The sequence below is a fragment of the Gopherus flavomarginatus genome, chromosome 1 (genome assembly GCF_025201925.1).
Source record: "Gopherus flavomarginatus isolate rGopFla2 chromosome 1, rGopFla2.mat.asm, whole genome shotgun sequence".
Lineage (NCBI taxonomy): Eukaryota > Metazoa > Chordata > Testudines > Testudinidae > Gopherus > Gopherus flavomarginatus.
The window spans coordinates 170424802-170450677 of record NC_066617.1 but is presented as its reverse complement, the minus strand read 5'-3'; the positions used below and the strand labels follow the sequence as shown (position 1 = coordinate 170450677).

At 42.3% G+C, this 25876-nt stretch overlaps 1 protein-coding gene across 6 annotated transcripts in view; it reads left to right on the top strand.

Moving 5' to 3' along the window:
• Positions 1-1102: 1102 nt before the first annotated feature.
• CBLB (Cbl proto-oncogene B) overlaps positions 1103-25876 on the top strand; it is a 211671-nt gene continuing 186897 nt past the window's right edge. For 2 of the 6 annotated variants that reach the window (XM_050957211.1, XM_050957207.1), the window contains exons 1-3: positions 1166-1763; positions 2367-2546; positions 14491-14741. In XM_050957211.1, the coding sequence (XP_050813168.1) occupies positions 2379-2546; positions 14491-14741 (419 nt within the window). In that variant the 5' untranslated portion in view covers positions 1166-1763; positions 2367-2378. The other 4 variants (XM_050957210.1, XM_050957208.1, XM_050957209.1 and 1 more) reach the window with 4 other exon arrangements.

The following is a 25876-nucleotide window of genomic DNA, read 5'->3' as shown; positions in this document are numbered from 1 at the left end:
TTCAGAGAGAGCTCTGGTGAAAATCAAGGGGTATAGATGTAAGAGAGATATTTTCAAATAAAATTGTGGAACAGGTTTTCATGCATTCACTATTACCTATTAAGATTTTTATTACAAGTCTCACAATATATGATGTTTTTCTTAATTGTCCTGGAAGTTATAATTAAGGGAGACTCTCAGCTTTCATTTTTTTAAAAGTAAGTTTCTAGCCCTCATAGCTGTAAAGAAATACCTGAAAATGTGACACTTAAAGGTTCAAAACCTAGCATGCCAATATAAATATCCCACCTGATTATTGTTAAAAAATCTCATGACTTTTTAGCACCTAACTTTTTGAACCTGGGGCTGGAAATACAGTATATGTCAGTAAAACAGGCACAACAAAACCCTTACTACCCCAGGGGCAGATTATAAAAAGTTCCTCCTAACCTGAGGCAAGAGTCTTAGTTGCTGTAAATCAGTAAAGCCCTCTCCCAATGCATCAGAGGGCTTAGGGCTGATCTTCTGGGCCTGGCTCACCACAGGACTGACTCCCACACCCTATAGAAAACCTAGATCTATCCCAATCAACTCCTTCCTCTTTCTTTCTGTCCCCTCTTCCCCAGTTCACCTTTCCCTCTCCTGCAGCTGCCCAGGCTCTCTAGTTTACTCACCTACCCACACGTCTACACCTCTCCTCCCCCTCCTTCCACTTGCCCCTTCCCCCTCCCCTTATCCCCTGCTGCTTCTCTCCCCCCAAATCAAAAGGCGCAGAGATAGAAGCTGGGGGAGAAAGGTGTCACCGGAAGCCTCGCCTCTCCCAGGCTAGCCCTTTCATTGGCCCCTGCCCTCATCAATCCTACGCTAGGGGCCAGCCTATTCTCCCCCCGCTCCCTCTTGCCTTCCTAGCAACGCCAGTCCGTTCAGCCCAGCCTTGCCTCCTACCCATTTGCTGCCTGACCTGTCAAGCAAACCCTTTCCCCTTTCCGATTGGCTAACGTTCAGAACCTTAGGGTCCCGCCCTCCTGGAAAGCGCCGTTCCCCCCCTCCCCACCGCGCACGCGTGGGAGTGACTGTGGGGCTCGGGGGCGGGGTGGGTCAGTGGAGGAGTGTTTCAAGGAGCGCAGCAGCTGCGGGGGGAGGAGGGCAGAGCGTTCGCTGTAGCCTGTACGTTCGCGCGCGCCCCGCTTTCCAGGAGCGGGGTAGCCCCGGTTCTGCGGGCGCGTTGCTGTGCGGTGCCTCCCGTTCTTCGCACGCCCCCCGCGCCCCGCAGCCCTGCCCCGGGGGGGGGCTGACTAGCGAGACACGGGCCGTGATGAATTAACTCTCCGTGTTTTCCTGCGGGGGCAGCGGCCGCCCCCGAGCAGCAAGCGACAGCCCGGAGAGTCCCACTGCTCTGCTGCCTGCCGGTGCGTGCCAGGAGACGGGAGCATGTGTGGATGCAGAGGGGCGGCGAGCTGAGCTAACCTCCGGAGCCAGGAGCGCGGCTGGGATTTAACACGCTGCTGGCGGGGTGGGTGGACGCGTCCCTGCCTCTGGGACTGAAGCCAGGCGCACGAGGTGGGAGGGAGAAAAGAAGGAGGGGAAGACTTACCGGGGGCACTTCTCTTTTGGCTTTCTACCCCCCACCACCATCCGCTCAGATTGGACAGAGAAGGGAATAAAACTCTCTCTCCTGTGAAACGAAGCTTCAGGGAGCTTGGATTTACAGAAGAAATTTCCTTCCTGCTCCTTAAGGTTTTCCCCTTCTTCAGTTTCTCGCTCTTTATACAAGATAATACACCGTATGCATAGCTCATGTTATCCTAAACATTTGCTCGTCGCAGGCATGTTGGCTTTTCTTTTCTTTTTTTAACATGGCAAATGGAAGTCCATATGCCTTTGTTGTCTGGTGACAAGCTTGTGTCCCTGGTGAGCTGTGAGTGTACATGATCATCTGTATGTTTATTGGGGTCTGGAAAACCAAACGGGAGTGAAAGTGATCTTCATTAGTGCTAGGTTCACCAGTGGCTTTTATTTCTTTATGGGGAGACTAGGGAGGGTGGAAACAGAAAGTGTGTTCTCCCAATTGTGTATGTATGGGTTTGTTTGTTTTGTTTTTGTTTATGGGGTAAAATCAACTCTGTGTCTGTCCACTCGCAAGTGTAAATTTACCTTCAACTTATTTATGTATACATTGACAACAAATCCAGGGTCATTTGTCAGTGTAAACTCAGCCCAGATGGTTTTAAACTCTTCATCATAAAAAGTTAAGCCAGTTCCCAAACATACTCTTCTTGTTTTCTGACCGGGGAATGCAAACGGTATTTCACTGTATGCTTTTGTTTTTTTATGACAAAGTGTCTTTAGGACACCTTATAATAATTCTCTTATTTATTTTTGTTAAGATTGGATCCCAGATGGCCAATTCCCTGAATGGCCGGAACCCAGGTGGCCGAGGAGGAAACCCCCGCAAAGGGCGTATTCTGGGCATCATAGATGCTATTCAGGATGCCGTGGGGCCCCCCAAGCAAGCAGCTGCTGACCGCAGAACTGTGGAGAAGACTTGGAAGCTAATGGACAAAGTGGTAAGTTTTGTGTGTGTACATATTGTATTCTCCTGTTGAGGAAGGAAGTTATTTACATGAGTCCATTTGAGAATCTACATTTTCCTGCAGATATTATTCCTTTGCCATGTGTGTCCTTCTTTGAAAAGAGATGGACTTACATTTTAGTCAGATAAACCTATTTGTGCAGTTGCTGGCCTCTGGCTATGTTTTTTAAAAATAGTGTTTGAGTGAGGAAATGTACATGTTTGCCTGAAGTCCTGCTGCTCTTGTTGGTCAGAGTCCATCACAATAACTCAGACTTGTAAAGCTGTTGGGAGAAAACTACTTAATTTATTTCTTGTGCATCAAATATTCCTTATGTTTCAAAGTGGATCCCATTTAGTCAGTCTGCAAACAAAACCTCTTGAGCATGAAACTTCAGGTAAGCTAATCATCCTATAAAGCACTCTCATGACAGTCATATGCATACATGTTTGTTTGTAAGAATTGTGCCCAGAAGGAAATCACTCTCTGATTATCCCTTAATGGAGTAAACAGATTAGTAAGAAATCCTTTATTTTTAAATCTTTTGTCTGCATTTTTCATGGATTTTTTTTTTTAAAGTACTCTTACATCTTTGCTTAACTATTTATTTTGGGACTGGAAATGTATTTTATTGACAGTTATTGTGGGTTGGTTTATAGATCTTGTAGCATCTACATGTTGCTTTCTCAACATTGCACATTTTATTAAATACTACACAATGGAAGTGACAGCTTTCTATAAACTAAGTAGAAATTAGCTAAAAAGGTGCTGTGCTAAAGTTAGGAATAGTTAGCTTACAGTCTGGGTAACAGTCTCAGGAGGCAGAGTGATTAGGTAGGAAAGGGCTTGATCAGCACAGGGAAACTTCCCTTTGAGATCACTGAGGATTGAGGTTTTAATATCTAATGGTATCAGGCCCTAGAACCAAGGGAGACATAACCCTAAGACTTGGTCTACAGTACAGAGTTAGGTCAACATAAGGCAGCTACTCTACAGTGTAAGTGCGGTGCCTGCACTACAGCCTTGCTCTTGCAGATATAAGTGCCCTGCTATGTGGACATAAAACTCCACCTCCACAAGAGCCGTAGGGCTTATATTGGTGTAGTTAGGGTGACACAGTGTCGTCTTTATATCAGCTGTTGGCTGTCATTCTTGTCAATTTTATGGCTCTGGGCCGGGCTGTTGTCTCTGCTCCAAGCCAAGCTGCCACCCAGGCTCCCTGCTTGGGCTGTCACCCAAGCTCCCCACTGGGAGCCCTACTGGCCCCTGGGATCCCCGCTCCCTGCCAGGAGCACAGCAGCTGGACTCCAGCTGTGGGTCTCCCCACCAGAGATGAGAAGCCCCCCGGTAGCTTCTCCCGTCTGGGAGCAGGAAGGCGAGAAGCCTGGAGGACGGCTGGGGTCCCGGCAGGCTCTCGGCCGCGCTCCACACTGTACCTTGTAAGTTGGTGGAAGTGCTGTGGTGGCTGTAAGTCAATCTAACTTAGGTCGATTTAAGATTGTAGTGTAGACATGTACTAAGGATCTGACTCTGGAAAGTTAACTAACTCCCTGTGGTTCAGTTCACTTATTTTTAAAATACAGACTTTTTAATGTAGAGGTCTGTGTGGTGGGGGTAAATAATTTGCATTTATATAACTTCAGGAAATCTTGATGCATCTTGCTAAACTAGAATTATCAGAATCATTTATTGGAACCTTACTTGCCATTCCATGCTGATACCACTAGGACAGGGGTTCTCAAACTGGGGGTTGGGACCCCTCAGGGGGGTCACGAGCTGTCAGTCTCCACCCCAAACCCTGCTTTGCATCCAGCATTTATAATGGTGTTAAATATATAAAAGTGTTTTTAATTTATAATGGGGGGATCGCACTCAGAGGCTTGCTATTTGAAAGGGGTCACCAATACAAAAGTTTGGGACCCACTGCACTAGAATATTACTTGTATTTATTAAAATTGCTGCTAAAGCTAATTCTAAACTGTGATGTAAATGGGTGCTACTCCAAAGACTTAGTGGAGTTGTTTCTATTACTGCCAGATCTGAATTTGGTTGAGTTCTGTAAACAGGGAATGTGTCATAATTAATTTCACAAATGTAGGCACTTGGAGACAGAGACTACTCTTCAGTAGGAAGATGTTTTCATCTTGAAAAGATGACATCTGTCTATATCATGTTTGAAACAATAGAGGGAATGTACAGTTTAATATTTCCCTCTTTGCAATAGTACGTCAGACCATGCAAAAAGCCTTACAGTGCGTTTTTCCTTTGGTTAGTTTGAATCTTAATCTCATTGTTTGGAATTATGGATTGCTGTCACTCAGTTTTCATAGAATAACGTCATTACTACATCAGTGCATCAAAACAAATTATGTGACCTGTTCTGCAGAATTATTTGGAAAGGCTGCACTTGTTTTCTTTTTGGTTTCACTGGATAAGTGTCCTCAATTTTGATCTTCAATGTATCCTCTTTAAGATGCTGTCAGATAATCAAATTTTATTTTATTTACAAATTGCATTAAAGTATACCAGACAGGGTGATGTAATGGTGTTCAAATGCTGTAACTTGCTTGAGTTAAGCATTTGGTACTTGTAGTGAAGAGAGCACATTTGGATAAACATGATGTTAAGTCGTCTTGCCTTTCTCAGCAGTAGGCAATGGGAGGTAAATTTCTCCTCTATATAAATCAAAAACAGGGATTAAAACCAGAAGTAGTTAGAAACCTTCCCAAGTAACTGTTGGTTTAAATACTGTTGTGGGCCTGTATCCTGCAGTCTGGTGAACCTTAGCAAATGCATGCCCACAGAGTGTCCCAGTGAACTCAGTGGGTCCCTGCATAATCATCGGGGTCCCCACTCAGTGATCAGACTGCGGTTTCAAGGCCTAAATTACTAGCGGTAATATTTGTCTTTACCTATAATCTCTCCTCTTCCTTTATCTGTATAGAACAAGATAGAGAGGTTGTTTAGCCCAAGGACACAGAGCCACTGTCAAGACTGGGTTTAGATCTCAGAAATTTCTGGTTTCTGTTTCTTGTGCTCATCGCCATGCTGTCGCTGCTCTTTCTCACTGGTTGAAATTTCATATCTGAAGTAACTTGAGTAGCAAAACATATTTGTTGCTCTATTTACAAACATTATGGGATTATCCCAAACTACAAATCACTCTTGATAAAATCATGCAAAGTAAAATAACTATATTGTGGGATTAGGGTTTTTGGAGACTATGTAACGGTGTATGTAAAGTTCATTAGCAACATCATGCAAATCTACATGTGCATGTTACCTGTACTTGGAAGTACATATTACCAAGACTTGGAATTGTTATAGTTAAGGATCTGTCAATTTTGAGACTTTATGATTACTCTGTATTTCATGGCTTTATATTTTAGCTATGAGAACAGGATTAAGGCTGCAATTTCATATACAGTATCTCATCTTGAAATCTCTTTGGTACTAGTTTAAAAAAAACCCACAACTTTCCTTTGGTAGTTGAAAGAACTTTATCATAATTGATAGAACAAAATGTGATGGCATGACACTCTAGATAAAATCCCTCTGGTAAATATTTACTACTGAGAATACTTGCAAAAAATACAAAATTACTTGCTCCTGATCCAGTCTCTGCTGACTCTTGTAGTTACAAGTAAACGCATCAGTGCATATGGGGCAGTGTCAAGCTGAATCTAAACTTACTTTTTATAAAGCTTACTGATACACAATAAAGAGAGTTAAGTTATATGTTTAATAACTCCTGATTAACAATAGATTTAATATCAATCAATTTTTTCATATTTCTGTACAAACTCCTATTTTTGAATGGATAAGCAGTAGTTGCATCAAAATGTTTTTGAGCGTTGGTTTATTTCATTACCTCGCATAATACTTAGCTTTGGGTGATGCTCCTGTTTCATGTTCCAAAAGCTGGACATAATTTCCAGTGGTAGTTTTGTGCTAGTAAATACAGCATCTTTGGACTCATAATAAAGTTAATTCTTTGATATAGTGGATGACTGTTTTTCCCAAAATAAAATGCAGCACCTACATATGAGAATAAATTTCAGATTCAGTTAATATTGGTGCGATAGTAAAATAATTACAAATCGTTAAAGTCTTTCTATAAAGCATACTGAAGATACATTGGAAAGGCCTTCTAACATCTGATATTGCGGCAAAATCATAAGCATAATAGATTTCAGAATCTAGAAAACAAAAGTACATTCCTATAAGGAGCATGCCTTTATCTCAGAGGTGGGCAAACTAAGGCCCACAGGCCACATCCAGCCCATGGGACCGTCCTGCCGGCCCCTGAGCACCTGGCTGGGGAGGCTAGCCCCTGGCCCCTCCCCTGTTGTCTCTGGGCAGCAGAGATGCGTGCTCCTGCCGAGCAGAGCAGTAGTGTGTCGGGCTCCGACAGGTGCGGCAGCCAGACATGCTGCTCTGCTCGGCATGGTAAGTGGGCCAGGGGCTTGTATAAGGGGCTGGGGGCCCCGGGAGCGGTCAGGGGATGGGGAGCAAGGGGTGGTTGAATGGGGTGGAGGTTCTGGAGGGGGGCAGTCAGGGGATGGGGAACAGAGGAGGTTGGATAGGTGTGGGATCCCAGAGGGCCTGTCTGGGGGCGGGGGTGTGGATGGGGTCGGGACAGGGAGCAGGGGGTTTGGATGGGGGTGGAGTCCCAGGGGGCAGTTAGGGGACAAGGAGTGGAGAGGTTGGATGGGTCAGGGATTCTGAGGGGGGCAGTCGGGGTTGGGAAGTGGGAGGAGGTGGGGGTAGATAGGAGACAGGAGCCAGGGTATTTGGGGAGGCACAGCCTTCCCTACCCGGCCCTCCATCTATCCAGTTTTGCAACCCCAGTGTAGCCCTCAGGCCAAAAAGTTTGGCCACCCCTGCTTTATCTTGAGAGTAGCAGGGGAAATACCTGCCATGTAAAGTGAGAGGAGATTATTGAAGGTGTTAGTCTGGCTATTCAGAGCTCAGAGTTCACATTAATTTTGAGTGTTTCAAGTTATGAAATTGTGAAATGTTTTGAAAGAAGATTGTATTTGTCATCCCATGTATGAGTGCTTCAACTTTCAATCACTACGGGATACTCTGAAGTACTAGGGGGAAGTATGGTTGTTAAGCAGCACGATAGAAAGTAAAATTCATGTATAACCTATATTTTTGTTTTATCATGGTCCACACCGTAAATTTTATTGAGATAATGGAAAGCAAGAAGAGCAATTTAATTTGCTGTTTAATATAGTCTAAGGGCAAAGCACAATATGTACCCAAAGCTTGCAGTATTGGCTTTGTGATTATGCAGAGCCACATTACTAAAAGAGTTATAGAAGTGATGCATTTTTTTAAAATGAGAGGATGCCAAAATCCAGTTTTTTCTGCTAACATCCAGTGTCTCTATTGAGTACAGTTAACAAGTGTGAAACCCAATGTATACATTAGTTATTCCTTATAACACGCAGTAAACATTTGAAATGTATAACCTTCCAAATCACTTAACTTCACAGTACCACAAAGGAACCAAGTAAGTAAATCATAACCACAGAGTTCTTCAGTATATGACACTGTCTTTACACTGTGTTTTAAATATTGATTGAAAGTCTTATGGTCACACACCTCTCTTGTGGAGAAAAAAAGTATCAACATAAAAAAATAGTTACACAGAAAATCAGGTGAAAAACCAGGGAAGCATACCTTTGCCTGTTTCTGAATATCTGTGTGGCAGATACATGGCACGAACAGCGTAGCAAAGCACTTCACCTTTTGCTTTTAAAGTAACACTGCTACATTTGCATCCCCGTGCCCTTATTAAGACAAGCACAGGTACAGTATGGAAGCTGTCGAATGCGGGATTTGACAGCTCACTGTTCTCTCAGATGGCAGTCACCTAACAAAGTCCTCTTCATCCATTCTGGTAAGATGGCCTCTTTCAGATGTCTTTTTCTACATCTTGGTAATCTATCTATCTGCAATGTACAATGCCAATGCATTGACAGTTAATGCTGTCTTGGAGGCAGTGGGCTTTGATGAGTGATTCTGCACCTTGTGATCTCCTCATTTTCCCAGTAGCCAGTCTGCCATTTCATTTTTCAGAATTTGTTCTTTGGAATTGTGTGTGCTGTGGCTTTCTGGAGATCAGAAGTGTTACAATATCTTGCTGCATAGCCACTTTCAACTGTGTATGGTATTCTGAGCCAATTTGTTTGTATCTTGTGATGTTTCTGCACTTCGGCAGAAGATGCTGGTTAAGTAGAGCCTTTCAAATGGTAACCTTGGAAATATACTAGTCACTGATACTCTAATTGTCACGTCCATTGGGTTCAGCTGATTAGAGAGAATTTAGTAGGAGTCATAGTCATCAGATACTTATTCTGTTGCCATTAGTAACTTTTCTCACATGGGCCTTGACCAGCATTGTGGCATTTAAACATATCCTGGTGTGTAAGTGTTGCTGTGCTTTGCTTGGCAATGTAAAGCTGTTTTATCAAAGCATTAAACCTGTGACCTTTAAAAACAATTTTTCAGAAAGATCATCATGGAACAAACAACACACAGTTTTCTACATGAAATCAAATGGCTAAATAGGTGCAGTGGAAATCTCTTCCCTCTAATGTGAAGATACTTTAAACACTGTCTGACTTAGTCATATTTGTTTAACAATTTTTATCCTACTACTTCAAAGTGTTATCTGTCTAGGTACTTACTGTGTATGCCCCTCATCAGCATACTTACTGAGCACCTCTCATGCAGTTAAAGAGAAACAAAGTGAATGCTCTCTCTCCCTTCCCTGCAGTAAGATAGAACTTGAATAGATATCACCTTATTTTTGTATGTGTAGGATTGATATATTTTTTTTTAAAACAGCTATTGAGAGGGAAAGCTACATAGAAGAAATAGGCTTTGCATTTGGGCCTATGGCCCTTGAAGTTTGTATTCCTTGTCTCTTGCAGAGACAAATTCCATAGTCTAGGTCCAGTTCCCCTGAAAGTTTGCCTCATGAGGGTCTCCCACACTGTTGACTGTTTGTTTGAGCCAGTGAAGAGAAGCTGTGAAGGGAAGTCAGAGTGGTGGATAAAAAGGATGTGATGTCTAGGGTAGCTCTGAGTGATCCCATGGAAACGTTTGAATATAAGGACCCCATTTAATTCTGCACTTTAGGTGGCATCTTACTAATAATGTAATCATGTTTATTTCATTGTTGGAGTTAAGATACATCTCAGTGTGAGAGACGATATCACAGTCTGCCCTTTATATCTAATGGAGAACATGGAGAATTGTAGTGACATGTTGTTCACAGTGATCCATGTTGATGAATAGATGGGTTGTTGCATTTTTTGTGCTAACTGGAGATGGTTTTTTAGGGTGAGAGTTTCATTCCATGTGAACTGCAGTAGTCAAACCTGGAGGTTACAGATATAAGGATCACTATGATATCTGTTTCTGGTAGGATGGGTTGCATACTCTGGCCATGCACTAGAGGAAGTAGATGCCCCAGTATCACAGTGATAAACATGGTATAATATGTTGATATCCTGTTATGCATAGGATACCTCAAGGATCTTGTATACGCATTAACTTGTCTCAGTCAAGGAAAAGTTTTTTTTTCAACTTGCTGAATGAATGTTTGTTTTTTCTTTGATAGACTAAATGCTTACTAAATGCCTAGTCACAATAAAAAAGTAATCAGTGGTCTGATTCATACCCTATGTTATTGCTAATGTTAGATTTGTGTAATAAAGCTCAGGGTGGTGTGACTTTGTTTTTCAGAAAGGTATGTACTACGAGAGCTCGGTTGCTTTAGAAAGCCGTTTACGTCAACTGTTGTCATTTCTTGTTGCTTACTGTTAATGTGAACCTTTGTGGTAAGTCTCAGGACATCCTGACTCTAGGAGCCATATGGTTTACACAACCATCTCTTTACAGACACATTTCCTCCATACTGAAATCTGGTCCACTATAAAAATAAGTGTAGAAAAATCTTGACAACCTTAGTGAGTGGGTGCTTGGACTCTTAAGCATTTGAACTAAATTCCAGCACTTGTTTTGTGATAAACTTATTAAAATGATAAAGTTAAGAGGAGTTGAGTTTTATTGTTGAAATATTTTCATATAACTGAAGGCCTAGTGCTAATCTTGAGGTGTCTAGTACTGTTCTGTAATTGTTCTCCATGTAGTCTGCAGAAAGTGAAGCATGGTAAACCAGACTGACCACAGAATCCTGTTGTTAGCTATATATGACTGTATTGGACTAAAAGAGACTTTCTAAAGCACCTGAAAGAGGAACTTGAGTCTTGTTTTTTCAGTGTCCCCTTTGTTCAACTGTCTGGCCATCCAGCCATAGAAAATCCTCAACCAAAATAAGCAACTTGTGTATATACACACAGCATACCCTGTGAAATAGTGTGTTTACCTTTCTGGTATAAATAAAGCCACCTTTCTTTCACTTATACTAGTATAACTTTTCTCTTTGTGCAGCATGTCTTTCCACTTGAGAACTAATTATTTTAATCATCCAGTTTCCTTAGGAGGAGTTAGGAGTTAATAATATCAGTTTAATTTTTAAAAAGTGGATCAATTTTTAGCATGATTTTAACTTTCTGGGTTTGTTTTTTGCTGATATTTTGTCCGAATAAGCACTTTCTTGGGCTAGATGCTTCAGGGACGTCATCACCCTCTATTTGTGATTCTAAAATCCCTCCCATAAAAAGTAACTGGTGGCACAAATCATTTTTACTTCAGATAAAGTCAAAGGGCGGAAAGAGGAAAACTGCTGTTGAAAAATACACAGTGAATGAGGACCAAGAAAAATAAGGGAGAAAACCCATACAAGTCTTATGTTTAAATGTTTCCCCTCTGTAATATTAAAAATTTCTCATCAACAGTTGCCAGTTTGAGTACTGTTGTTGTGTCCTACTTGGGCTAGTAATAAATTTTAAGTCAGAACTGAATTAAATTTTGACCCTGTATTACCAGTACAAAAACCACTCTAGACCTAATTACAATATGTGTATATAACACTGCAGTTTTCTGGATGTAAATGTGCTTTCCTTCTGTCTCTGCTCCTGCCAAATATGGAATTTTCCACTCTGTTTATGTTGCAACATGGAATTAGTGACAATTTAAAGGTATGGTTGGTATCTCAGGACTTTGGAGGGTTAGGAATTCAGGCTTTGTACCACAGGAAATAGCTTAGAGTTTCTAGGGGGATGCCTCGTCCCCTGGCATTGTCCAAAATATTGGACTTTGAAGTCATGACATTAGTATGAATAGAAAATCTGTCCCAGGCAATATTTGAAGGTTACTGTAACAAGGTCAGCACCTGCCTTTTGCGAGCACCCTCTTTCTCGTGAGCACTCCCTTTCTCAGTGCCTGCAATCTTTCAGTTCTATTCAGCAGGGCGGCACGCATCTCTTAGCAGGTCTTCAGCAACTCAGTCCTCTAACCCTGCCACCTGCACTATCCCTGTAGGCCTCCCTGGGCTCTGATCCTCAGCCTGAGCAACAGGGTCTATCTCAGTACCCTAGTTGGTAAGCTTACAGATAAAGGTTCCTACTCTGGGATGGAGCAGCACCCCTGTGGTTTTCTCCCTTGGGGCTTGGTGTCTGCCCTTTAGTTCTCTGACCCTGGCTCTCCAGCTGTGTCAGTCTAGATCAGTTCCCTTCCGGGGTTAGCTGTTCTACAGACAGTCTTTTCCCTGGGTCTATCTTCAGTGGGTCCTGGTGGCTGGCCAGAAGCTATTTCCTTGTTTCCCTGGTCCTTCTAGCAATATCTGCCTTAGCCCTCTCAGCCAGCCAGGAGCACCTCTTGCTCCCCGAGTCCCTGCAAGCAGACTGCACTCGCTCTGGCCCTACAGTTCCTTTTATATGAGCCTGCTGGGCACTCACTGGTTGCTACCTGTAGCCACTGTAGCCTTCTCGGAGGACCTCTCCACTGCTCCTTTCCTGGGATGGGTGTGGCAGGCCCCTGAGGCTCCAGCAAGGGGCCTTTGGGCCTAGTCCACCCCATCCCAGTTACATATTAGTGATTTAGCCACATTACCCCCAAAAAAGGCAATCCTCAACTCATGCCTATAAAACCTGTATATCACACTACAATTTATTTTCTTATAAGTATTTTCATTGATTTACTACATATACATATGTAGAGTGTGTGCATATTTACCACAGTAATTCTGTATAGAATCACACATATGGGGACCACTTAGTTCATCAGTGAAATACAACCATCTATAGGGTGGAATGCAGCAGCTCTAGGGAACTGTATATGAAGCCTATATAATAGTTTAGAACAGGAAAATGAAGTAAAATACCATCTTCAATTAAAATTGCAAGAGAATTTAGGTAGCCAGAATAGAACTGCCTTTAATAGGTATATGGTCAGAACACAGGACTAACATTCTGCTCTTTCAAAGTGGACAGTAAGGGTCATCTTGAAGTTTGCATCTTTAGTGGCATAGTGTCCCCTGTGAACATATGGGACATTAGTTTAGTTCTAGGTTGGAGTGAAGAATGGTGCTCACTGGGTCATTAACACAATTTCTTACTGCACTGGGATTTACCTGGATTTTTTTTTTTCAAATCCAAGACTGGTCAAGCCTAAAACTACTTAGTCATGAGATCTAACAAGATCACAAGACAGTTTAAAAAAGTCAATTAAATTTTGAAGGCAGTAGTTTAAATAAGTGCATACATTCCCCATAAAGGAGCAGGCTGTCATGGTTGGTGTAAGAAGCACTTTGTATGGTAGTGTGACAAAGTTCCTCCTCTACCTTGATGGGTCCTGCGCTTATTGGTAGATTTGCTTGCCTCAGAGATCTTCCCCTCTGGTGGAACACACAGTCTGGGTCAACTCCTCCTGTGTCTGATCAGGAGTTGGGAGGTTTGGGGGGAACCCGGGCCCGACCTCTTCTCCGGGTTCCAGCTCAGAACCCCGTGGATTGCAGCTGTCTATAGTGCCTCCTGTAACAGCTGCATGACAGCTACAACTCCCTGGGCTACTTCACCATGGCCTCCTCCAAACACCTTCTTTATCCTCACCACAGGACCTTCCTCCTGGTGTCTGATAATGCTTGTACTCCTCAATCCTCCAGCAGCACTCCCTCTCAGCTCCTTGCACCTCTTGCTCCCAGCCCCTCACACGCACACCTCACTGACTAACTGGGAGGCTTTTAACTAGTTCCAGCCAGCCCTTGATTGGCTTCAGGTGTCTCAATCAATGTAGCTATCTCCACTGACTTCTAGAAAGCTCTTAATTGGCCCCAGGTGTCTTGATTAACCTGGAGCAACTGCCATTTGGTTACCATGGTACCAGGGATTTGTTTAGCCTGGGGATAACATACCTGTTCCTCACTAGTTTACTGTAGAAATCTGGCCTTGCCCCATCACAGTAGATTTGATTCAAATAAATATGTACAAAATAGAAATTTAACTATTCATTTGAAGCTTATTCTGTTTGTCATTTGTTTTTAAAAGGAAATTAACTGAAGTGTTTATAATGGGTCCCATTTAAAAACTTAATGACTCAAGGTGCATGTAAATGCCATCTTCTTGTAGAATCCTGAAGATGCAAATGTTGAGTTTATAATAATGTATTTTTTGGGGTCTCTGTAGTATATGTGGTGCAGAGCAGGCAGGCAGAGGTGCTCCTATTAAAAGAACACATGCATAAAATGTGGAGAGAAGTGGCTAGGACTACTGGATGGTTCTTACAAATGCCAATAAAAGGTTACGTTCTCCATAAAGTAGACAGTAACAATGATGTCAGTGGCATTGCATGGGATATAAGTCAAAGCCGAATTTTTAGACCTCCCTGCTTGGAGGCCTGAAAAGTATACTTGCCACTGCTTATTTCAAGATGTCAAATCACTTTTTGCCCTATGTATTACTTTCAGATGTGCAGTGATCAGAAAGTGCCTTTTTAAACACATTGTTTTTGCTTCTAGGTCAGACTGTGCCAAAATCCCAAACTTCAACTGAAAAACAGCCCACCTTACATACTTGACATTTTACCAGACACTTATCAACATTTGCGACTTATATTGGGCAACTGTGATGACAACCAGAAACTTGCACAACTCAGTGAGAATGAATATTTTAAAATCTACATTGACAGTCTCATGAAAAAGTCAAAACGGGCTATAAGACTTTTTAAAGAAGGCAAGGAGCGGATGTATGAGGAACAGTCTCAGGACAGGTAAGAGAAATATTTACATATCAGTGCAGATTGTCTTGTTTGCATTTTTAACATTGTTTATCTATATGCACAATGTTTTGACATTTTACTTATTTAAAGAGGAAAATATTTATTGTTTGACTTGCAGGGTCACTGCATTCAATCAGTAATTCACTGGTTTTGTTCCTCTAGGTACTCTTTGTGTCACTGTACATGAATTTAAAACTAAGGGCATTTCCTTTATAAAACATGTATTTCTTTATAATTACTCCTTCAGCTGACCTACAGTATGTAGCTCCTTTCCTAAGAGAGAGAGAGAGAGAGAGACCCTCTAGTTAGAGCATTGCCAATGTAATCTACTGCTTACAAAGAGAAACTGAGAGATCCACTATGGATATTGACTGACATTTTCCCCAGAAATAAAATGGAACAAAACTGCGATGCTTAGAACTTTTGGAGAGATCACGGGCCGCGTAGGGTTCTGATCCTTCAGAGTGGTGTTGAGAAGCCTTTTGAAAGGTCTAATTGATTTCTGCTTTGCTTAGAGCTGGTGCTGTTAACAGAACAGTGTTGTCCTGTTTGTGTGTAGCAGTCAGTATGCACTTACTTGTTCGCTTTTAGCTTAACTTATTTTTTCAGTTTTACTGGGTGCTCACTTCTGATTTAGAAAAGGTATGTATGGGGGTGCACTTGTATCATGGGTCTTTGCTTTTGTAATGCAAGATTCTTCATTGGAATATTCTTTAGTTTAATACAAACCAACACAAGATGTTGTATTTTTAGAGTTGTAGCCTACTGGGGGAAATGAAGGATTGCCTCCCTGCAACTCTTTCTGCACCTGAATTCAGGACCAGTGCTGCAGTATAATACTTTCACTGCTGATTAAACTCTATGGATAGAAGCAGTGAAAATGAACAAGTTCTTGTAAATGTGTCTCTGCTGTTGCTACCACTAATTTTAGCAGGTTGGTCAGGAAAACATTCTAGTGTTAAAAGACCACAGCTTTATGATGTACCGCAGTCCCATATATTAGCTCAAACTTGGTTAAATTCTAGAGAATAAAAAAATACCCTACTCCCATACCTGCAGTTGATTGCGTTTGAGAGGCTCCATGTCTTTGAAGACTTTCAGACTAATTTACTGAAAGAAAGCAAATGTGATATTTGGCTCATTTTAGTGGTAAGGAAGTTCTGTCTTAGCCATCTTTAGTGTGGGTCCATAAGCATCTGAAGGGACGTTTTCACTGGAGATAGTATGTGACCAGAATGCAACAGTGATTTCTTCTTTTAGCGTTCCGTTGGTAGTGTTTGCAGAAGTCATTGTGCTACAAAGGAAATGAAAACTTTTATGGTATGGGAGATTGGACTTAAGACTGCATTATGTAAACAGATTTTATTTTGGCTTCCCGATAGCATTGTTAGTTGTGGGTTTGCTACAGTACTTGCAATAAACTAAAGCAATTTTCAGTGTCACTTCTTCAAAAACAAAGCCTGATTTGGTTTGTATGGGCTCTCAAACCTTGCCTTAGGTACTATATAGGTTAGAGAGGTTTCCCGTCAGTTTTCTACTTCAAATCCTGATGGCAACACAGAAATGTGTTTTGTGAAGCAGGTGGTGTATCGAACTCCACATTTCCTTCTTCTATCTTTTACTAACTATCAGGGTTTTTTTGGTCACTCTTATAAGTTGATCTAGGAGAAAGTATTTAAAAGTAAGCCATATCAATGCAATGTACTGGCCACCAGTAGCTACTCAGGGTTTTGTTGTGAGTTAGTACCTCTGGAAGTAATGATTCTCCTCTTCTGCTTGTCTAATATGAAGTGAAGGTAGGAAATGGGATGACTACAGTATAGAAGAGTTAAAAAAAAAAAATCAAATCTTCAGTGGTACACCTGTTACTCATATTTAAATAGGCAGTGCTGGCGTGTGTACATTAGACATAATGGGAATTGTGGTCTGCATGCAATTTTTATACTGATTTAACTATTTCAGTTAGGGATATGATTTTTCTACCTAAATAGCTAAATTGGTTAGCCCCACACCAGTATGGTTCTAGCTGTATTGGTGTAAAGGTGTGTCTTACTGGTATAGCCTATTCCCCTTGTGTGGCTGGAATAAGCAAAGTACTGTAAGCAACTTAATGCTGATATAACTGCATCCACACTAGGCAGTTGTATCACTTTTTTCCTACACAGGCTTAATTCTGAAATACTGTATAATTTAAGACTTTAAGTTTTTAAATGCTTTAAAGATTGATGTGTCACTTCAACAAGTCATGCTACATGGAGCATTTTTGTTGACCGTAACATAAATAAATGGTAATCTACATTTCCTAAACTATTTCAGTACATACTCTATTCTCTGAGTGCATTGCTGTGTATGTGAACATCTACCAAGAATGTGTTAGCAATGATATTTAGTTCCATATATGAGTGTCCTGCTTAAAAAGTTGAATGAAAACAGCTTACCTTGCCAAGTCCCATGTTCAGGGCTGTCTTTCCCTTACAATAATTTGACATACCTAACAATTATGGTCTTGGCAGGTAAGTAAAGGAGGATGTTATTTTTAACATTTGTTTCTAAATGTATTTGTTTCAGGCTAATATAGGACTTATCAATGCTGTGAGAACATGAGAACATAATTTTTTCTATTCTCCCCCCTCCCCTCACCTTTTTAAAGGACATTTTCAACTTGAAATCTAGTCAGTTCTCAGACAAGCAAACCAACAGCAAATAATTAAAAGCAGTTTGATGATCCCTGGCCAGTTGGCCAATTTTTGTGGGTTTAAGGTCACACTTTCTCTTTTGTAATCGGTACATGTCTCCCTTTTTGTTGTAAAAAGGCCCTTGTGAAAAGGGGAAACTGACAGTTTGACAATATATATGTGTATTTCTTTGTTTACCTTTAATATAAAGGGAAACTCACTGGAGAAATAACTTTTTTCCTGATCTTTCAGTTTTAGTAATATTGTTACTTGTAATGATACAGTAGACTTAAGAAAATGCTGATAGAAATAATGACTTTTTGATCTGAGATGAACACTGTTTATAATGAAGAACTGGTAATAAATATTAGCCGCACTGTTTATAATGAACTGGTAATAAATAAGATCCTGTGAAGGAGGTAATATAGTCACCCTTTTGGATCAATGCTGCCATCTTAAATAAAAATTCACAATGAAACTCTAGTATCTGGTAATCCAGTTATTTCATACCAAACTGTACATGACCACTGTGTAATGGCTTTTGACTATCGTATTTTGATTGTCCTATGGGATAAATGTCTTGCTAAACATTGATGGTAAAAGAAAATAAATGGCTTATGTTCACTAATTAGTTTATAATTTGGTGTATAATGATCCTAATCCCTTTTCTCTCTTCCTCCTGTATTAAACAATTATTTTCTCTTCTTCCTCTTTTTTATGAAGTAGGATATACAACTATCTCTCTTCATCTAAAAGAACTTCCTGCTCAGTCAGCATCTAAAATAAGGGCTCTATTCATCACAATTCACCATGTACATTGTATAACTTTTCATATAGATTTTCTTTTATAATTTTAAAAGGTTATAAAAAGCCTATTAAAATTATTTGGGTCAGCTACAACTTTAAAAAACAAACACACACAAAAAATATGGTAGATTCCTATGCTGATTTGAGCCTTGTTTTTGCTTTTCATTTATTAGGAAGCTGACTAAAACTGGAAAGCATCATTTATGTGAAATATAAGCTTCCATTTGGCTTGCTGCATCCTAGAATTGTCCATCCAGAAAAAATAAGACTTCTGCAGGCTGTCTGTTTTTTCAGACAGTTATGCGTCAGGCACAGAGTTTGAGTTATCATAGAAAGAAAGAAGAGGTTTGGAGAAGGGGTGAAGGGCAAGTTATATTTATGTTCATTAAAGATGTTGAACTGATAGGCCTTAAGGTTAAAACCGCTTAGTTTCAGTGTAGTATATGAGATGACAGGGTGCGTTTTCTCCAGTACCCTGCAAATCATGTCCTGGAACAGATGCCTCCTAGTGATATAGGTTATTTATATTGCAGCAGTGCCCACCTTGCAGTTTGTGCTGTGTATGCATACCTGTCAGTCTGAGAGGACAATAAGCAAATGAAGGGTAATTGAGAAGGATAAACTATACAGTCAAAATATATAACTATTTTTATAAATCGTTCACTGCCTGTCATCTAGCCCAGTGGTCACCAACCGGTAAGTCACGATCGACTGGTTGATCGTGGAGCCTCTGCCAGTAGATCGCAGTCTCTGGCCACTAAAAGTCCAGCAGTGCTGCAGGACTAAGGCAGGGTCCTGGAAGTGGCCGGCATGTCCCTGCATGGGAGTGGGGGGGGGGGGGGCGAAGAGTGGGGGAGGAGAGGGAGCGCACTGCTCCTGCCTGTAGACACCACTCCCATTGGCCAGGAACGGGGAGCTGCGGCCAATAGGAGCTGCGGCGACTGCCTGTGGGGGTGGGTGGGTGCGTGAAGACCGTCCCCCAGACACACAGAGATGTGTGATCAGCTTCTGGGAGTGGCGTGGGGCCAGAGCAGGCAGGGAGCCTGCCTTAGCCCCGCTGTGCTGCTGCCTGGCGGGAGCCTGCACCCCAGCCTTGAGCCCCCTCCTGGAGTCAGCACCATACCCCCGCCTGCACTCCCTGCCTCAGCCTTGAGCCTCCTCGCAGAGCCTGTACCCCAAGCCCTCTCGTGCACCCCAACCCTCTGCCCAATCCTGGAGTCCCCTCCTGCATCCAAACTGCCTCCTAGAGCTTGCACCCCAATCCTTGCCCCAGGCTCAGCCCAGGGCCCCCTCCCACACTCAGAATCTCTCAGCCCTAGCCCAAAGCCCACGCCCCAGCCCGATGAAAGTGAGTGAGAGTGGGGGACAATGAGTGGGGCCTTGGGAAAGGGGTGGGGTAGATCCTGGGTTGCACTTAAATTTAAAAAGTGATCTTGTGCGTAAAAAGGTTGGAAACCACTGGTTTAGCCAATGTCAGCTACTAACAAAAGTGGGTCTGGAGGAGAGGCAGGTGGCCTTTGGAGATCAGCTGAAATAGGGTGTCCCCAGTATAATGGGAAGGTGTGAAAATGGTTGAGACAGATAGAGAGACTGGGTGAGAGAGGGTTGTGGCTGGTGGTATTGGTAGAGAAGGCTGGGGTGAGGTGAGAGGAGACAAGTTAGTAACTAGGGAGGAATAGAATTGTGAAGGACTTCAAAGGCGAGGACAAAATCCCTCTGTTTCCATGGCCACTTAGTCTTTTGGCTTCTTTGATGATGCTTAGCACTTTGACAGGCAACCCACTTGGACACTTCAGTTAGTGCAGAATGTAACTGCTTATTTGCTGGTGCCTTTTCATTATATGGTGTTCATGCACTAGAAAAGCTTCCATTTTGTTTCTGGATCGTAGTGTGCCCTATAAAGAGGTCAGTGATTTAGGGTCTTTGTAGTGTATTCCTTTGTAGTGTGTTCCTCTTCTCTCCATGCTGTGTCTATTGATAGTTGAGATCAACTAAGAGTATGTCTACATTGCCCACATTATAGTGTTGCTGCAGCAGCACGGCCATGCCAGCGCTGTGACGTGGGCAGTGTAGACACTCTATTGCCGGGGGAGAGCTCTCCTGGTGATTATAAAAAAAAAAAAAACCAACCCCCCCCCCCCGACCCCGAACGAGCAGTGGTAGCTTTTCAGTGCTAAAACTTTTGTTGCTTGCGGTGGGAGTGGGGGTTTTCCACACTCCTGAACGACTAAAGTTTTAGCGCTGAAAGTGGCAGTGTGGACACAGTGTAGGATGGTTGAATTAATAGACCTTGAACTGGAACATCCAGATATTGATGACATGTATTCTCAGTGGAAAGCTTTCACTCTGGACATTACTGTCGTCCTCTCCTTCCCTATTGTGACAAAGTCAGAGTTTGGTGTTGGGATGTTTACGAGGGTATCTCAAGTTTAGGGGAGTTCAAAATTCAAGTTCAAATTGTTTTGGCTGGTGGTTTTCGTTTTAGTAAAGGCACCTAGACTTTGATCAACAGATTCATTATATAATTTGAATACAGACATTCAAGAAAGACACTAATTGGGAAGCTCACAGCTGTCCTTAGGGAAATAGTCTTTGGCCACTAGTTCATTTCATATCGACTGCTGAGCAGCTGTTGAAAGATAATGAAATTTGGTGTCTGCCAACCTAGGCTGGATTTGAATCTGTGACCTTGAGGTGAAAAATTCCACATCCCGCTAGCAGTCCCCTGAGTCATCCGGTTTTGCAGACAGTTGATGTCTTTTGTCTTCAGTAAATCCTGGACTGAACTTTTTAGTCCAGAGCTACATATCATAAAGTAGGATGAATCTGTGCTCCGTTGTGATCTGGCTGTTCCTATATTGAGGCTAAGTCTAAAAATTAAATTTTTATTTCTGAAACAAATGTTTTATTCTGATCAGTTCAGAAAGAGAAGCTTTGAAAAGAAAGCGGAGCTGCTTTCACTGGAATCTAGGCTTCAGAGTCCTTCCCTGTGATTTAAGTAGTCACTTGCCATTTTTATAAGTTTATCTCAATTGTCCCCCTCCCGCATCTTAGATATTTATCAACATCTTGAATTTGTTTTCAGTACCACAGGCAAAATTTTCTGTATCCATTTTAAAATTGCTAATTATCTTCCAGTTACTAATCTGTTACTTTGCAGAATAAAACTGCAAGGTGAAGAAAACCTCTTTTGAGGTAGGAGGTTAGGTGGGTGGGTATGCAGGAGGTGAAAATGGAAATGAGATTCTCTGAAAGCTTTTAGGTTGCAGTGAGATTCCACTCCCTCCCTCAAGCCTGACCTGAAACAAAACGGTGTAAGAAAGCATTTTTGCATACCTTAAGCATGTGAATAATTGAACTTGAATTTTGCAGAAGTAAAAATTGCTTGCTGTTTTCTTTAGCACTAATCTAAATTAAACAAGAAAGGTTATTTAGACAAAGACCACGTCTACACTAGCCGCCTGATCGGCGGGCAGTGATCTATCGGGGATCGATTTATCACTCCTCATCTAGATGCGATAAATCAGTCCCCGAATCGATGCCCGTACTCCATCTCTGCAGGAGTAAGCAAAGTCGACGGGGGAGCCGTGGTGGTTGACTTGCTGCTGTGAGAAAAGCCAGGTAAGTTGAACTAAGATACTTCGACTTTTTAGCTACGCATTTTAGATCGATTTCTCTTCCCGCCCCCCCCTCCCCCCCCCGTGTAGACCAGCCCAAACACCCTCTTCAGAGAGCCAGACAAAGAGTTTTATTGCAGAGGGCAGGTGAGAGCATGTGGAGGCCACAAATAGTGACTTAGGGTATGGCTACACTTACAGTTGTACAGCACTGGGAGTTACAGCTGTCTTCGTACAGCTGTGTAGGGAAAGCACTGCAATGTGGCCACACTGACAGCTACCAACGCTGCAGTATGGCCACATTTGCAGCGGTGTTGGGAGTGGTGCATTGTGGGCAGCTATCCCAGCGTTCAAGTGGCTGAAATGTGCTTTTCAAAAGAGGGGGGCGAGGGGGAACGTGAGGGAGAGAGAGAGAATGGATTTTTATCTGTCAGCTCCCTGCCTTCCAAGTTCTAAGGACTGAAACATACACATCACCAACCTGCAATCAATTTAAAAGTTTCGAGCCCTTCCCCCACCCCTCTTATTCACTAAATGCAAATTATGCACTCCTAAATAGCCATCAGACCACATAAGCAGCTGTTCAACACGGACTCTCCCCTCCTCCTCTGCCGTGTGACTTCTTTCTTCAAGCAAACAGCTGTGAACCTTCCAAAGCAATTCCTCTGCCTGCCTCTGCTCGATCGAGCAAACAGGAGCTGTGTTTATTTTTTAGATAAGCAGCTCGAGGGAGCTTGGAGTTCAACCATTCTTCCGGTTTGTTGTGAGCAGGCATTCTGGGATACCTCCTAATACCCTGGAGGCCAATAACAGTGCTTTGGGTGGCCACACCTGCGGAGCAGCGCTGCATCACCAGCGCTGCAATTGTTACACCCCAAGCAGCGCTGCAGTCGTTACACCCCAGGTGTACAGCCAGTGCTGCAGCCAGGGAGTTGCAGCGCTGGATGTGCCTTGCAGGCGTGCACAGTTACTAAGTTGCAGCGCTGTAAACCCACCACCAGCGCTGCAACTCTCCAGTGTAGCCAAGCTCTTAGTTTTAAGACAATTTCTAGCTTACATATGGATAAGTAGGCTACATTGCCCCAGTTAAAAAGCAATTTTTCAGTTCCTCAATGTAGAGTTTTTTGATCCTTTTCACTACTTGGAGTACACTACAAAATGAGAACAACATATTAATAGCAAAAATAACCAAATGGTAGGTATTAATTCAAATTGGAGAGAAGGAAGAACAAAGTTTAAAACCACAGAACTTCTTGATTTGAAAATGTTTTTATTGCTTTAACTCCATGTCCAGAAGGGCAGATGGTGCATTTTGCCTAATTGCTGTTTTCATATGGAACTTTATTATAAACATGAAGCAGCATTTTCAGCTTTAATATAAACTCTCCTTTAAGAGTTTTCCTGAATATGATATTGATGATCAAAACTGAGCACAGTTCAGTCATCTGTGGTGGGAAATCCAGGGCCTAATTCTCCACTGGTTGCACCTTGCGTAGTCACTTATACTGTGCAAAGTGGGTATAAAAATGCTGTCAGATCAGAATGGTAGCATTATACACCCACTTTGCACGGGTAGAAATAAGCGTTCTCACACACAGCAGTGAGAACAGTCTGGGCCCTGGCTAGACTCTCCATTTGCTGTTTGTTAATCTCCTTTAAAGATAGATGCAGAGCTGTTGCTTGCTTTAGGACTAAGAAAGGCAACTAATTTGATGTCTGTCCTAGTAGTGTAGTTTCAGCAGAGAAAAAGAGGTTGTTGAGAGGGTTTCAGCTGGAGAAAAATGGGTGGTTTTCTGGGGTCTGACTGTCATGCTGCCTTGAGTGGCTCATGACAGTTGGAAAACCGTTCCCAGAAAGTAGTTATCAGTGAGTTCACAGTCAGGCTGGAAGGGCATAATGAGTGGGATCCCACAAGGATTGTTCCTGGGTCCGATTCTTTTCAATATCTTCATCATGATTTAGATAATGTCAAAGAGCGCGCACACACACACAGTTTGCAGATGATACCAAGCTGGGAGGGGTTGTAAGTGCTTTGGAGGATAGGATTAAAATACAAAATGATCTGGGCAAACTGGAGAAATGGTCTGAAGTAAATTGGATGAAATTCAAGAAGGACAAATGCAAAATAGTTCTTCCTAAGTGGAGTAATCAATTGCACACATACAAAATGCGAAGTGACTGCCTATGAAGGAGAACTGCAGAAACGGACCTGGGGGTCATAGTGGATCACAAGCTAAATATAAGTCAACAGTGTAACAATCTGGCAAAAAAAGCAAACATCGTTCTGGGATGCATTAGCAGAAGTGTTGTAAGCATGACACGAAAAGTAATTCTTCCACTCTACTTCATGATAAGGCTTCAGTTGGAATATTGTGTCCAGTTCTGGGTGCCACATTTCAGGAAAGAGGTAGGTAAACGGAGAAATCCCAGAGAAGAGTAACGGAAATGATTAAATGTATAGAAAACACGATCTGTGAGGGACGATTGGAAAAAAATGGGTTTGTTGAGTCTAGAGAAGACAAGACTGAGAGGGGACATAAGTTTTAAAGTACATAAAAGGTTGCTACAAGGAGGAGGGAGAAAAATGGTTTTTCTTAACCTCTGACAAGAAGCAGTGGGTTTAAGCAAGGGTGGTTTAGTTTGGACGTTAGGAAAAACTTCCTAACTGTCAGGGTGCTTAAGCACTGGAATAAATTGCATAAGGGGAGGTAGTGGAATCTCTGTCATTGGAGGCTTTAAAGAGCAGGTTAGACAAACGCCTGTCAGGGATGGTCTAGATCAGCAGTTCTCAAACTGTGGATCGGAACCCCAGTTTAATGGGGTTGCCATGGCCAGCATTAGACTACCTCGGATCCGAGGCCGAAGCCTGAGTGCTTTAGCTTGGGGCTCAAGCTCTGCCCACACCCAAGGTCACGCAGTAATTTTTGTTGTCAGAAGGGGTTTGTGGTGCAACGAAGTTTTAGAACCCCTGGGAGATGGTGCTTAGTCCTGCCATGAGTGCAGGGGTCTGGACTAGTAGACCTCTTGAGGTCCCTTCCAGTCCTATGATTTTATAATTGAGTGTGCCAACCTTCGGGCAGACTGTCAAAAGCAGGGCTATGTTTGGCTATCCCAAACTGGTGCTATGTTCTCTCTAATTAGATTTCACCAATCCAGTAATAAATGTGAACTCCTCGACCACAGTAACAGTTTTACCATGGAGTCACAGTCTGCAGATCCCAAGGAGCCATAGTCTCTCTTGCCACCCAGACAAGATGGACTTGGTGATAAATGGTCCCTTGCACCAAAAATCACAAAATATTCAGGGTGCATCTACTCTCAAGAGACCAGTCACTTACCCAAGATCAATTTGTACCTTCCATCTCACACCAAAGACAATGCTTGTAGCTAATCCTGTAATTAACTAACTATAGATTTTGTAATTGGGGAGGAGAGTAAAAGTAGGCAACATATATGCACAAATGAGTTCAGTCTATGGTTCGAAAAGATTACAGAGATTTATTGATCTGTCAATACTGAATGTCTTTTCATGGCTTAACCGGGGGTCTTCCCTGGAGATCTCTTTTGTTTCTTAGCTCCCTCCTGTGAGATGCTCCAAACAGCAAAGAGATGTAGAAGTCTTCTTGTTAGCTGTTTTTATTTCCCTCTTCCAGCTTTCAGCCTAATGGGACGAGGCCTTTTACATGTACTTGCCCATGGGCGTATGGATCTGTCAAAGCTTTTGTCCTATAATGGCCCATTTAATTTTTGATAGTCCTCTTGGATGTGCAAGGGGAGTTCACAAGTTCAGAGCAGGCATTTTTACAATTATAAAACAAGCTTATATTTTTCCTTCTGTGGAATGCAGACATTACAAGTGAGAGAGATGCATGCAGCAATTCACAAGCATTTCATAGTCTAAACACTAAATACATTCTTATAAGACAGATGGCTCTTTTGAACTTAACCAAACCAGGTCACTTATATGTTAGTTTTCAGCTTGGAGTTTGCAGGTTCTTAACTAAGGGCTTGTCTACACTACAGAGTT